Source organism: Nuphar pumila, chromosome 2 (assembly GCF_984573655.1).
Source record: "Nuphar pumila chromosome 2, dmNupPumi1.hap1.1, whole genome shotgun sequence".
Classification (NCBI taxonomy): domain Eukaryota; kingdom Viridiplantae; phylum Streptophyta; class Magnoliopsida; order Nymphaeales; family Nymphaeaceae; genus Nuphar; species Nuphar pumila.
The window spans coordinates 132,361,574-132,376,863 of record NC_143250.1 but is presented as its reverse complement, the minus strand read 5'-3'; the positions used below and the strand labels follow the sequence as shown (position 1 = coordinate 132,376,863).

The 15,290-nt window shown below is 38.2% G+C and overlaps 1 protein-coding gene across 1 annotated transcript; it reads right to left on the bottom strand.

The window, feature by feature from the left end:
* Positions 1-2,076: 2,076 nt before the first annotated feature.
* LOC149847137 (transcription factor EMB1444-like) lies at positions 2,077-14,742 on the bottom strand. Its single transcript, XM_089998315.1, has 10 exons — positions 14,074-14,742; positions 12,955-13,164; positions 12,279-12,387; positions 8,053-8,094; positions 7,893-7,952; positions 5,280-7,331; positions 4,876-4,977; positions 4,631-4,771; positions 4,418-4,543; positions 2,077-2,707 (listed from the first exon to the last, which is right to left on the bottom strand). Exons 1-10 carry the CDS (start codon positions 14,166-14,168, stop codon positions 2,540-2,542), a joined length of 3,105 nt encoding a protein of 1,034 aa, XP_089854441.1. The 5' UTR covers positions 14,169-14,742; the 3' UTR covers positions 2,077-2,539.
* Between the last annotated feature and the right edge of the window lie 548 nt (positions 14,743-15,290).

Sequence of the window (15,290 nt, the reverse complement as noted above, 5' to 3'; positions counted from 1 at the left end):
AAAAAAGAAAAAAATGAACACAAACACCCATATATATACATATACAGGTAAATTTGTATGCTAAAATGGAATCTCTCCACTTAAAGTCGACAACATGCAAAAGTCCATGAATTTTGCAAACTTTTCATGAATTCTGCATCAAAAGTAGGCTTTTGCAATCACCAATGCAAAACTCTTGACAAAACTCTCTCTCTCTCTCTCTCTCTCTCTCTCTATATATATATATATATATATATATATATATATATATATATATATATATATATATATATATATATATATATATATATATATATATATTCACACGCTAAAACAGAATTTCACATCGCTATAAGGCAACAGCATGAGAAAATCCGTAAATTCTGCAAACTTTTTATGAATTCTGCATAGAAAGACAAACTTTCGCAAATACCAACCTGAAACTCTTAATGAAATTCACAAGGGATTTTCATAAACATTGTTGCAATATTCATACTATTTGTGCAAAATTCATGATTTTGGCAAAAATATCATATGAATTTTGTTTTTAATGAGATTTAGTGAGATCTAGAGAGCATTGCAACATAACGCACAAAAATTGGAGAGATCCGTTCATGCTAAGGGTAAAAAGGTTCTAAAAAAAGTCCAAAACCTATGAAATTAAACATCAGGTGGATTTCAAAATTTATGAGCCATTTGAGTAAATGCAGCCGATTCTGTTTAACGAGTTCGAATGAGCTCTTTACAAGCCAAACTCAGGCCAAGCCATGAACAGCTTTTCTCATTTTCGGGGCACTACCCTAGAGACGTCAAGGACACTCAATGGATGCCAAACAAAGGGCGTACGAGTCATGAGATACGAATGATAAAGTTTGCTCAAAAAGAGCATACGAGGAAGATCCAGTTCCTAGAGATTTTAGTAAGGCACCGAAGGTAACACAAAGATCTAGGGGTTCTTTCAAGGCCACCTTTAACTCACTGAAAAAGCTTCACATGGCCTCCCACTAAAAGCTTCTCAGTAGATTATTATGTCAGGTTGATGTAGGGGTGGCAAAATCTGACACAACCCGCCAACCCACTTCTTAGCAGGGTTCGGGTTTGGCCTAAACGGGTTCTGTGTCGTAAACGGGTCGACCCGCCTAACCCGTTTATTAAATGGGTCGGGTTCGTGTTAGGGATATGCCAACCCGGCTGACCCGTTTAATAAACGGGTTAGGCGAGCGGGTCAACCTGTTTACCCGAACCCGACCCGTCAACCCGCCCGCCAACCCGTTTACCCGAACCCAACCCGCCAACCTGCCCGCTAACCCGACCCGTTTATTAAACGGGTTAACCATGTCGTGTCGGGTTACCCGTTTAATAAATGGATCGGGTTCGTGTTTGCCACAGCCGACCTGTTTAATAAACAGGTCGGGTTCGTGTTGAGGTATGCTGACCCGCCAACCCGATTGGCGCCCCTAGGTTGATGGATGTACTTTACAGGGTGGAGATCCTGGGGTCCAGCTTGTGCTTTAGTTGGCAAATTTTAAATGCATAGGAACACATTGAGCCAGGCATAAACCAAATGTCCTGTTAAATTGTCTTGATGGTGGCAATTGCAGAAATGCAGGGGCACATTCGAAATTAACAAACAAGTTGGGAAAAAAACAGTGTCATGTGGCACCTGGTAGAAGCCACTTGCTGGAGCTTGTCCTTTCAAAGTCATAGCAGGCTCTGAGAGCACCACTCAATCTAAGGTTGCAGCAGTAAAGAAGATATAAAGTATCATTAGACTTAAAAGGATGATCATACAATCATGAAAAAAAAAGCAACTCAACATCAAAATTGGCATATGCATACCCTCCCCTTGGTAATCCTTCACACATCTAATGGAACATGGTTCTCTGGCGTTTTCCTATTGCCAATACTTGAATCATGTACAAAAGCAGGGAAGAAATTATCTCAATATAAGATCCCATTCCTCACACCTGTTGGTTATTGTTAATGTCTACTAAGAAGTAATTTGGCCTGTTGAGTTCCCATCATCTATATAAATAATAAATAAAAACAAACGTGGCTTCCCATACAGGCCAACAAAGATTAACCTTTAGAGGATGATTAAGAATGATGAAATATAGTGGGACTAAATATAAAGTTCACAAAAAGGGAGACATGAACATTTTCACCTTATTAAGTCCTACCCTTCTGCACTTCAGCACTCAAGTATCTGCCCAGTTATCCTCCCTCATAATTACAAGCAATGGGCTTCTCCCTTCACCAATTCAGAAAGGTTGAATCTAGTTCCCACCATCATCAATTCTCACCGTGAAAAAAAAATGCCCAGAAAACACACATCTAACAACGCTTTCAAATATATCCGGCTAAGAATGAACCCGGTGCAGCTCTTCCAACAACGTCCATCATAGTTTTGCCAAACACCGAGGCACGTCTACCAATATTACAGGCCTAATACTCCAGTATCGAGTAGCATGCACTTATCTGGAAACAGAATACTAGTCATGGTAGGCAAACAAAGCAATGCCCTACTCTTAGTATTTAAGCATCCAGGCACTCTGATTAGTCACTGCAACCTCTCCATGGATCCAGCTGCAGGTATTGAGGATCGATGGTATGCATCAAATGGCAAAAGACTGCCCTTTATAGGCTTAGGTGTTGTACTGTTTGAAATTTGTTCAAGGAGATGGACAAGTGACATAAAAACCTCCATCCTTGTAATATCCCTGTTTGCCTGCCAAGATGGTGATTAGTTAGGCTACTCAAGAATAATGAACGGTGAAGAAACCATAATTTGAGAGAGAGAAAGAGAGAGATCATATCAAGAGAGATCATATCAATCTTCAAGAAGCATTATTAACTTGCAGACAAAAACTAATGGAGAACTAGTAATAGTATACATTCCATAGAAAACAACTACTTATAGCAGTATAATTGCAACAATAGCTTTCTAGTGTAAAAACGATAAGATGTGAAGAACTGAGAAATGCAGATCCAACTTCCAACATTCTTCATATTTGCTATCAGTCTCAAGTCTGATCTCCGATGTGTGCTTGGTAATTGGCATAAGCAGTTTCGGGATTGCACCCAAAAAACAAAAAGTGTACTTTTAGAAAGTAAAAAAGTGAAATACTTCCATTTGAAAGTCCACTGCTTCTCACTAATTTATGTTTTAGAAATCAAACATGGAATTTGATTTCCAAGTCAATGGATAAATAAATCTTGGACCCAAGATTGCACTTTATCATACTCAATTTTGATTCCCATGATTCAACTTCTTCGCTCTTAAAGGATTCATTTGTCCCCTATTTATACCCTTTTAATGGCTCTCTCCAATTAACCTAATCCCTAAATTTTATCCCCACAAAGTTCTCTCTCTCTCTCTCTCTCTCTCTCTCTCTCTCTCTCTCTCTCTCTCTCTCTCTCTCTCTCTCTCTCTCTCTCTCTCTCGTGCTGTTACCAAGAGAGGTTGTTAATAAATCACCATTAGGCTCCAACTAGGAGAGTCTTTATATACCTTTTCCATCCTCTTTTCCTCCCCTACCACCCTCCAACAGTGTAAGAAGGTAGTATTTGGATTGGATGAATGTGAATACTGCACCTTTTTTCTTTTTTTTTGGGGGGGGGGGGGGGGGGGGGGACACACACACACACAAATCACCAATTGCACATTGGCAGGCCTCCGGTTGGAACCCTTGACATTCCCCTTGCCCACCAGGAAGTACACCCAACTTTGACCTTGCAGCAAGGGGTGCTCACCATGGTTGTCACATGACAAACCATGGTCACCCCTAGCCAGGAAAGCAGAGCCCTTGTGGGCATGAAAACCGTACATTCATCAAAACCTGGGTCTACAATTTGAATGGCGATGACATGATAGCTTGCTTGGCCATATATTTATTTTTATTTATTTTTCAGAATCGGACTAGGTTTACATCTCAGTCCAGATTGGAGATGCCTAATTAGTATCCAGCTGCAAGGAGCTTTGAATTCTACCCAAAGCCATCCAGTAAGTACAATTACCCATTAGATAAGTTAGGCCATGTCTGGTCCTATAAGATCAAGTTTAGATCATATGAATAGACCCATTAACATCCAGGAGGTTCAAGATGTCATCCAGTATTGGGTCAAACCTGGACGCAGCTGACATTCATTTTGGACCATTTTACAAGCATGATAAGGTGGACCACAACCACTTCCCCACTGTGCAAAACAAACATGGAAAATCTAAGCATCAGAATCCAAGTCAATAACATGCTGAAACGATCTTTTATACACACAAAATGACATTCGTTAACACAGGAATCAAAACAAGCAGTCTATAATGAAGATGTGCCACCCAAAAACAAAAAAGAACAAAGATATTGACAACAAAAAAGACTGTATTTTCATGAAAAAGTACAGCCAAAGAAGCACGAGCAAGAAATTCACTTGGATAAGTTACCTCAACAGCAAAGTGTGCCCAAATTTTGTTATTATGTGTTTCCATCACACCCTTGAGAATTGTTAATCCCATTCCCCGGATCATGTCAGCTATCTCCAGAAAAAAACCTCGCTCTTCACAAAGCATCTAAATAAAATGGCATATCAACAAGATGCCACTTATTTTTGAAGATATATAACAAATAATTGTACAAAAGGTAATCTTGATTCTTGCCTCCACAAGCATTTGACGTGGCACATTCAGATCCTCAACTATTATAGGGCACACCATGGATTTAGAACCAACTTCAAATGCCCATGTAGCACCACCCTCAAAGTTGTCCTTTAAGAGCAAGCCACCATCGTTGCTTATTAACTGCATAGGCACAGACAGTTTTTAACTTGTGAGTTTGAAATTTGATAAGAAAGCTAGCACCAAGTAAAACATGTAGCAAGCAACAAGAAAACATCAATTGACACCTTTGATTCTCCAGTGTGTTTCAATTTGTCTGTGTGCTTCGTCACACTTTGTAAGAAAAGCATGTGCTTAATTGTACGCTCGAGTAAAGCATCAATGCTGCACTGTTCCACAATGTCACAAAATAGTCAAATCAGTATAATAATAGCTTATAAATTATGATCCAGCAAGTTGACTAGGACATGGCTAGTCCACCAGAAAGAAGTCTGCTTGAAATTCCATAACATCAAAAAGATGGATCACCAAATTAGCACTTTCTTCAATCAGCCTATAGAGTTGAGTGCTGCTTGATTCAAAGTGCAATGTGGCAACTATAATGGACAGGATCCAATTCACGCTCCATCCATATCACAGGTCAGGATGTGTATAGAAACAAACTTTGTGAACACAACTACAGCAAATATACCTTGGCTCCATTAGGTACAATTTCCCTCAACTCCTTAACACGGTCCTGGATCTGCTGGCGATCTTTTGGTCTTGGTCTTGTGCTCTCTCCTGGTTTAGGCCTTTTTTGTTTTCCCTTTGCAGATTCCTCTGCCCTCCCAGTGTGCACAGTAAGAGTGTTGTCATGATGTGCACCTGGACACTCCTCTATCCTTAAACTGGCTTGAGATTTTAAAGTCCCATCAGTTTGGGAACCTTCTGCACTCGCACTACACTCGGACAGAGAATGGCAATTTGGTATCACCATCTCTGACTTCACATGAGATTGAGAAATACCAGCAACCTCCTCTTGTTTTTTATCTGAGGTAGTCAAAAGCTCAAATAGATTACAGTCAGCATGAGAAGAACTAGCCCCCGTCAACATGGTCTTACCAGATATATTATCATTGGTACTTCGATCAGTATAGGACTGAATACCAAAAACTATAGCATCCAGAAGATTCCCAGATCTGTTTTCAGAAAAACTGCTGTTGTTGATATGCCCATCATTAAACACATTCGACATAAAAGCCATGTTCAACTCAGAAATGCATGAAGAAAAATCAGTTCTAGTACTAACATTTTCCACATTTTTCAGCTGTGAGACAGCACTATTGCATCCACTCTGAGACTCATTGGTTCTAATATCAGAGTGCAAATGATCGAGTGTACTGTCAAGAGAAGGGAGCTGCAAAGTTGCCGTCGATGAGTTCACTTTAATCTGATTAAAGCACCCAAAATTTTTAGAGATTTTCCCACTGCCAGTTACTGTGATCAAGCTAGCTTCTTCATGAACAGGTTGGGCAGGCTGCAGATTTCCCTTTGGTATGTGTTGTACATCATTTACAGAAACATTTTGCACAAAGTCAGCAACATGTTTAGAGAGTTCTCTGTCGCAAAAATAGTGCTTATCTAGGCCTGACCCATTCAATGGAATACCAATAGCTAGAAAGAGATCATTCTCTACATTTCCAGGCATTGCAGCACTTGTAGCCAGATTATGTCTCTCAATAGCAGAGGTTATGCTTGGTGTAGAGACTCTAGACCCACTAGAACTAATCCGAATATCACATGGTTCCTTTGAATTGTCAGATGCTGGAGTCAGTGGCACAGCAGCTAAGTTAGAATACAGATAGCCATTACTCTGTGGAAGACCAGATGGTTGTGCATGTACTGATTTCCACAAAACGGATGGATTTGCATTTACAGCTTCCCCAATACCACTTCTAGAATTAACAGTATCACTTCTGCTAGAAATTAAACAAGAAGAAACTTCAGGTGGAAGAGACATTTTGCTTTCATCAAATTCATGTTGCGAAAAGAATGCAAAGTCCAATAGAGGCACTCTATCAAAAGTTCTCTGAGATGCAATACTTGGGATAATCTGTTGCTCCAAAATATTTACACTACTACATGATGCACCTGATCTTTGTGATAGGTGCTGGCTTGATCTCATGGCAGAGGTTGAGCTAGCTGCTGGAGCTCCTCCTGCTACTACAGTCTCCAGTTGATCTCTGGGTGATGGGTTGGGGTTCACTGATAGGAAAGCCTTTTGCTGAAACAAATCCCTAAAAGCTTCTGGAGAAGGAAAAGTCGAGCTGGAAATTGAGGGAATTGTAGAAGCATTGGAACAGACACCATCAAGGTTTGCAAGGAGAGAATTACTTGTTTGGAGTTCATTAGATAACAAGAAAGCAGGATGACTGAAGATAGGTTGGCCATGAATCTCATCAGGCTCACGACTTGCCACTTTAACATGGCAAATATTGTTTGAGTCAATATGACCATGGGCATCAGAAAATTTGGGCATATGTAATGTCTGCCCTGATACTACCAGTGTACTTTCCTCAGATCTTTCCACTTTAACATGACAACTATTGGTTGAGTCATTATGACCATGGGCATCAGAAAATTTAGGCATATGTAATGTCTGCCCTGATACTGTTAGCGTACTTTCAGATGGAGAAGGTCTGCTGACACCTAATTGCATAAACATATTTCTCACGTGGTTGACAAAATCTATACTCTCAGCAATCTGCAACAAAAGAATGGAAGCAAAATGCCATGATCAGGATGCAAGCAACATACAAAACATAGACGGCTGAATTCCAATGTATTCAGAATTCTTTGGAAAGAAGAATGATTTTTCTCAATGAAATGAAATGCTAGACTCAGAAATAATCATATTACTTGACAAGATAATTGTGAACATTGTGGAAATGGCAGAGCTTATTGCCTTCAAGAATGTAACTTTTTAATAGGCCATAAAATAAAATAGTCTTTCCCACTGTAAATATTAAAAATATGATGTCTCATTAGTCTTCTGTTTTTTTCTGAAAGACCACCTCATATTTTCAAGTTAAACATGTTACAATGCAGATGGTCAAATATCATGGAGCTTTAAGATCCTAAGAAAGAGGTTGTGTATATAATCTGAGGCCAGACCACCTAAAGAAAAATAAAGGATATGCATTATTTTCCAATTCCATAGTTTGCATGCCACAATATCATAACTGTCAAAAACCAAAACATACTCTCAGCTACATCATTTCATAGCAAAATCATGGTTTCAGCAAATTGAAGAGAATCAACTTACAATTCGGACTGAACCACATTGAAGAACACCATGTGGTAACACAGATATAATAGCAACTGTCTGCAAAACAAAAAATTGGTCAACAAACTTGTCATCCGCAGATTGGAATCAGGTAAAATGCAATACGCAAGTAAGCAGTAATAGTTTCCAGTTTCTACACCTGTATTCCTGCTGAAAACTGATTGTACCAGTCGGCAGAGTTCTGAAAGGGAAAGGTAGAAAGAAAAACAGGTCCATCATAAAATTAGTTTCTGAATTATGATAGATCTTTTTTTACTCACTACTTTCTGATAAATTATTATCATTATGATTACATCATAAAATTAGCTTCTGTTAGGCTTTTTTTATTCACTAGTTTCTGATAGATTATTATCATTATGATTACACTCTAAAATGCAAAGTAAAACGTTGGGAATATACATGAAGAGAATGTGTTCCTATCACGATTACAAACTATCAGGAGAAATGCATGAAGATTTAAAATCATGCAAAAAATACTGTCATCAGTGAACAGTGAGTAGCACCATCCAACAAAAAAATCAGTACTATTAGTCAACGGTGTTCAAATTCTTCAAAATTATCCTAACAGTGGTCATCTAGCAACATGTTTAACTTTTCCAAAGAAGGCATGCCAACTTCCATGAAGTTAAAATAAAATGTGTCCGGGCTAGAGCTGCACTTTACTAGAACATTAGCAGCAGAAAATGGCTTTACTTTTGAATATATTCAAAACCATGTCACCAGGGTTGCAGATAGCCAAGTTGTGTGTCATTGATAAAGGTAGATATTGCTGAGCATCCAAGTAGGGGTGGACATCGGGCTAGATACCTAATATGACAGGGATTGGGCAGAAAGTGCAGCCTGGAATCTGATGGTACTACAGCTTGGCATGGCCTGTCAGCTAATTGGTGGATAAAACGGAACTTTTCAGTGGAGACAGCACAACCCGTCCTGAAATAATTCATACATGGTCCTGGGTCTTGACTCTTTGCCTTACATGACCCAGACTCAGACTGAGCATGGTGAGAGCTAGCTTGACTAGCAGGCTTTGAGGCCTTGCATCAATCATATTAGGCTCTAATGGTGCCAACCTTGGGATATCCCCTAGCCACTAGGTGCTTGGTGCTTGTTGGTATGACAGGGTAGCTTTCGTGTGTGTGTGTGTGTGTGTGTGTGTGTGTGCATGTATGTGTGTAAGATTTACTTTTCATGATGGTGAAAATCAACAACTCAGAATTCATGAAAATAAGGATGATCTAAAATTGACCCAAAACATCATGTTCGAGTCAATTTTAACACATGAAAATAGTAAATAGATCATGCTCAACATGAGACCAAGGTTATTTGTGGCTTTTGGAAATCAGACATATGTAAGTTAAGGGGTTTCACCACAAGTTATGCTCTCTCTCTCTCTCTCTCTCTCTCTCTCTCTCTCTCTCTCTCTCTATATATATATATATATATATATATATATATATATATATATATATATATATATATATATATATAGGGTGATTCTATGGTAGTACACACTTGATTTACATAGATCTAGGCTTCAAAAGCAAAATCTAATCATTGGATGATGTTTAGCATATTCTATTTATTACTTTGATATGTTAAAATTGACTCAAATATGATGTTTTATACCGTTTTTAAATTATTTTCATGAATTGTGAACCGTTGATTTTTGCAGTCTAAAAAATAAAATCTGATGACATATTAAACATGATAAAACCCTCTAATATAGTAAATAAATCATGCTAAACACATCTGTACAGTTAGATTTACCATTTGGTGGCTAGATCTAGGAAAACAAGAGTGTGTACCACCGAATGGTATCATGGTACAGAAGCGCCATATATTTTCCCATGTATATGGGATAATATTTCCTATCTTTATTTTTATTGTTTTCATTTTTTTGGTTGTTTCTCATGAAACTAACCCTACAGCTATGATCTAAATATTTTTCTTAGCAGGAATGGCTCTTGGATTGTCTCATTACGACGAGTGGGTAGGGTTTTATAGGCTTGAAAAATCAACGGCCTACGATGACCGATATTTTCCAACACCTAAAATTGTGCTTCTAAGTCGAAAAAACATGATCCAGATGTTGATTTCTAGCATTTGGATCATGCTGAATCCATTTATGTCCAAGTGGATAAAATCCTGTGCCATAGAGATCTAAAGGCATTTGTACAAACAAATGTTTGTAGAAAATATTAGCATGTGTGTATGTATAGGTTTAATAAATAAACCGAAATTTGCTAAGTCGTTTGTACATACAAACAATTGTAGCAAACTTTAACCCTATATATATATATATATATATATATATATATATATAAATATAATTAGATACTTCAGGTTTTAATATTTAAAACAGGTTAAATGGGTGCATCACTATGCTATACGTAACTTAATGTGTATAGGGTAAAGTGTAGACAGATATAAATGATATTTTCAAAATATTTGAGCAGTTTCAAAATATATTTAGAACATTATTAAAAAGATAAAATTATCACATAACGTTTTCAAAATGCAACCACTTTGAAAGAAATAATTCATGCAAATATATTCTGTTACTTTGATAAATCATGATACCTAGAATTTTCAGCTTGTTTATGTAATTTGAATATGCTTTCTTTTATTTCAGAGAAATTCTAGTTTTCTCTTATAAAATATTATTTTTTTGGTTTGAAAAATAGCAAAACTTTCTTGAGATTTATAGAAAAAGTGAAAACCCCATGATATCTAGAGAAATTTTCTTGCTCAGATATCCCCTAGATTGATATTGGTGACTTGGGTCAGAATCATATAGTAAAAATATTTATTTCATAGGTTAAAGAAAATATAGAAGTTAAAGGACTCAGGCATTCAGGCAAGTCCTGAAAATCATGTGAACATGCCAAAAGCAAGTTAACAGCTGATTTCCTTGAGTGACAACCAGTGCCTTAAAACAGGATCCACCTACTTCCCATTATTTGCCACCCAAAACACTCAGTGGCATGCATGCTGGAGCTAATATCCAAAGCAAAAATACATTGAAAAAAGAAATCCATCACAAAATAGAAGTATGCCAAGGGGCATAAACCTTAAGATTGTTGTGGACCAGAGAAAGAATGTAGGACCAATTAAAATTCAACGGAGCCCTCACATATTTTCAACCTGCTATATGCCCTCTTCAGTGGATTCCTCCAGTTTACATGGAAGTTGGAAGGTTATTTCTTTCATTCAAGGGACCTTTCCCTTGCAAATAAATGGTTTTGTAATAGTGTCTCCTGATACAGCATGCTAGTGACTAGGGGAGGTGGAATTAATGGAGCCCTTAGCTGAAGCTTCTACTGCTGCTTCTAGATCATTGTATGTGACCTATGTCACCTGGGTACGGGTGCAGAGGAGGGTACAACACGACAATTTCAAAAAATGAGAGTATGGGGACACGGCTATATATATATATATATATATATAGAGAGAGAGAGAGAGAGAGAGAGAGTCGTTTTTAACTTCATTGAAAAAAAAAACTCGTTTTTTGAAGGTCAATTTTTTAGCTTTGTTGATTAGGTTTGGACTTGTCCAAACCTGGTCAACAAAACCAACATGGTTTAACCAACTCTCTCTCTCTCTCTCTCTCTCTCTCTCTCTCTCTCTCTCTCTCTCTCTCTCTCTCTCTCTCTCTCTCTCCACGTCAAGACCCTGTCTCTTTCTTTTTTCCTCTTCCACTTCCGTCTTCTTCTTCCTTCTCCTTTTTTTTTCTTCTTCTTCTTCTTCTTCTTCTTCTTCTTCTTCTTCTTCTTCTTCTTCTTCTTCTTCTTCTTTTTCTTCTTCCTGCCTGCCTTTCATCGACATCAAAATAAAAAGGTTTGGGTCAAGGTTGGACATGACCCGGAGCAGTGTGGGACCCGACACATGGCGTACCTGCACTGCGTTCGGTACCCACCCTCAGACACAGGTACGCCACCCATTTTGGCGTGTCCCAGTTACATAGTCTGTGACTCTATGTTTCTTTTGGATAAGGTCTTCTTTGACTCAGATTGTCCTTTTTTTCTCATGCTTAACTGTCAAAAAATCCAAAAATGCAGAAAGCCAATAGATCAATGCAATCAAACCATTGATACTGGGAAAAAAATTTATGCCTGACAGGGAGGGCCCAGCAAAAGAACAGAGGAACAGCTTAATTGACAAAACATGCACAAAAGTTCAAAGCATTCAATGAGGCATGGACCTTTTGAAGCACATCTATGTTTGTCGGCAATCCTCAGAATCAACAGCCGATGGACGAGGAATAACCCTTACAAATCATTAATTTTCTTTTGAAAATTTTAACCTAAAGTTCTAGCAGTATAGTAGCCTTATCAAACAGACATGCCAAAAATAATTTCAATTTACCTCAAAAGTAGTTCCATAAAGAATCGGTCCGGAAATATATCCTTCATTCATGTATGTGCCTTGGAAGACCCATCTGTATGATCCCATGAGGGCAACATGACCAATAATCCTGGAATAGACAGTAAAAACAATATCAAAAGATCAAATAAACTAGCAATGGAAAAGACCAAAATAGTTGTATCATGCCAGCAATAGGTAGCAGCAAGAAAGAAAAGATTGGAGCTTGATCAAAATGACAAGCATTTTTCCGTTATCACTTTGTCCAACAAGCAGTCCATAAAGAAAAACACAAACAAAAGATCTTTTTTTCTTGTTCTTTTTTCTACCAGCAAGTATGTGAAATGAAACAGGTTTAGATGCCATTCATCCAACAGGTCCAATTGCTGACCCAAAAAAACCTCTGTAAAACTATGTTTCAAGAACAGGGGCACTAACGCATTATTCTCAAGGAGCAGTGAACAATGCTAAAGCATTCATTCTGTGTTTGCATTAGCCATGCCAGGAATGAATGTCCCATGAAATAATTAACATACATAATACAGTTGGAAGATAAATTCCTAATGTAGTTTGACTTTGACCAAACAACTAAGATGGAACAGATAAGAGCAGAAATATACCAGAATAGATTAATCAACAAGACCAAATGATAACGAAGATAAAAAAAAAAAAGGTATACCCTTTCCCAACCACATGGACCTGATCTTTCATTTTTCCAATAAACACACCCAATGGATCATTCCCATGAAACTTAGCCTGACTGGGCCCGTGCTGATTCAAAAGAGCTTCCCATTCTCGCAAAAGCAAGGGTTGGCTTCCAAATGCAGAAGAACAAGACCCCCCTGGGTACAATCCATGCTGATAGTGTCCTTCTTCCCATATCAAAATCCTGCAATGGAAGAAATTTCATCACAATGCCAAATAATATCCACAAAGTTGGAAACTTGTGAACAAACATTCTCCACAAGCCAAAATCAAAGGAAAAATATGTAAGCGTTCAGAATTAGTATTCAACAAGTGTGCGCATTTGACAGGAAACTCGGAGAACAAAAACCATTTCAATCAGAAAGGTAACCAAAAGCCCAATCACAATGAGACACAACGAGAGAGAAACAAAAAGCGGCATTTCATTTTAGAAAGGAGAGTTCCTGTTTAGGTTTCTTAGCTAACAAAACCCTAAAGAAGCAATATAAATTACAAAGAGGACAAACCAAACCTACAAAAAAATCAATATCTTGACTAATTAAATATTTTCTTTTCTAAAGCTCCAAGAGGAAGCCCACAATCCTCAACAACACTACACCTCCTAGCCGCCGAACACCCCCACCACCAACCCAAAATAATAAAAAAGTAAAAAAATAATTAAAAAGACTAAAAAAAGAGGAAATTGGGAAAGGGGAAGTGGAAAGGACTGACTTTTTCATAACATTACACAAAGAAAAGGTCTAAGGAAAAAACTTCCATTCACAAAAGGTAAAGTTTTTGCTCGAAATGAAGCATACCACCATTCCCATTCAGCTCATTTGCACATAAACATGAGAGATCAAACCCCAAAAGAATGCATGATCACCAACTAAGAGCAAAAGAACAATAGATGGAGAGACAAACAAACAGAAGGTAAAACAATTAATGGACATAAATTCAGCAGTTTCTGATGTAAGCACTGACAAAAATCAAGGGAAATAACAACACAACAGAAACGAACAACATTCCAAGCATAAAGATCAAACAAGAACCGATTCACACCAACTTGTCGCCAGAAACCGGTGAAAAAGGGAACAATGAAATCAAAACTTACATTGGATTCTGGCACTTGTGCTTCCAGAAGACCGCATACGTCCAGCCATTCTCTCCACAGATGCTCTTAAGGACCTCCCTCAAGGAAGAACCCATCCCCACCAAACACCCCAAAAGAAGAAACACCCACGAAAATTAACACCCCCACCCCAAAAAATAAAAGAAAAAACGCGAAGAAAGCGCAAAACAATGGTGTTGAAGCCCCCTAGCTTCCTCTGCATGATCCCCTCCCAGCCTGTTTCGTCCTCACTCCACCGCTCCTCCTCCTCAGTGTCCCTAAATTCTTCCCGTTCACCTTCCCGCAATCCATTTCTCTGACTAGAGAGAGAGGGTGGTTACCTCCAAGGCTCGAACTAGAGATACAGAGAAAAGGTGGGTGTGATTCCAACTCAAAGGGTACCTTATATATATATATATATATATATATATATATATATATAGAGAGAGAGAGAGAGAGAGAGAGAGAGAGAGAGAGAGAGAGAGGTGTGCTCCAACAGTCCGACCAGAAGGGGGCACTTTAGAGAGAGAGAGTTCAGGCTATCTGGAAGGATACAGTAATGATTGTCATAGCGATTCTCTCAACCCACTCTAAAGAGACAGAGAGAGAGAAATAACAACTCAAGTGAGAGATGGTTCAGAGGAAGAACTAAAACACTATACAGAGACGCCCGCGTGTGGTGTGCCCCTCCTGCCATATTTAATACCCGTAAATTCCAAAAATACCCCTCTTCGACTCCCACCTTTACCAAATCAACCTCCACATATCCTATAAAAAGACGAACTTACTCCTATGCTTTCCTAACATGATGGCAAAGATGAGTGCGCGTTATAGGGACAATCTCGTCCGACAATCTTTCTCTCTTAACTCTCTTTTAGTCCACCATTTATCGTTATGCTGTTCTTTGGGACTATCTTTTATATTAAATCTCTTTTAGTCCCCCATTTATTGGTATGCAGTTCTTTTGCACTATATTTTATATTTTTAGGTCGGAGGATCGAATCTCGTGGGGGCCCTGAATCGTGGAAATGATGATCATAATAGACTTTGGCTCTTAATTAAATAATTAATGGAGAGAAAATTAAGAGATCACCGTATTTATACCTTATTGCGGAAAGATTTTCAGTGGATCATGATTCCTTCGTCCAAAAAAATAATGATTACTCCAAGAAAGAAGTGAGATTTTGAATATCCACTTTCTTGATATGGATCTTTGACCC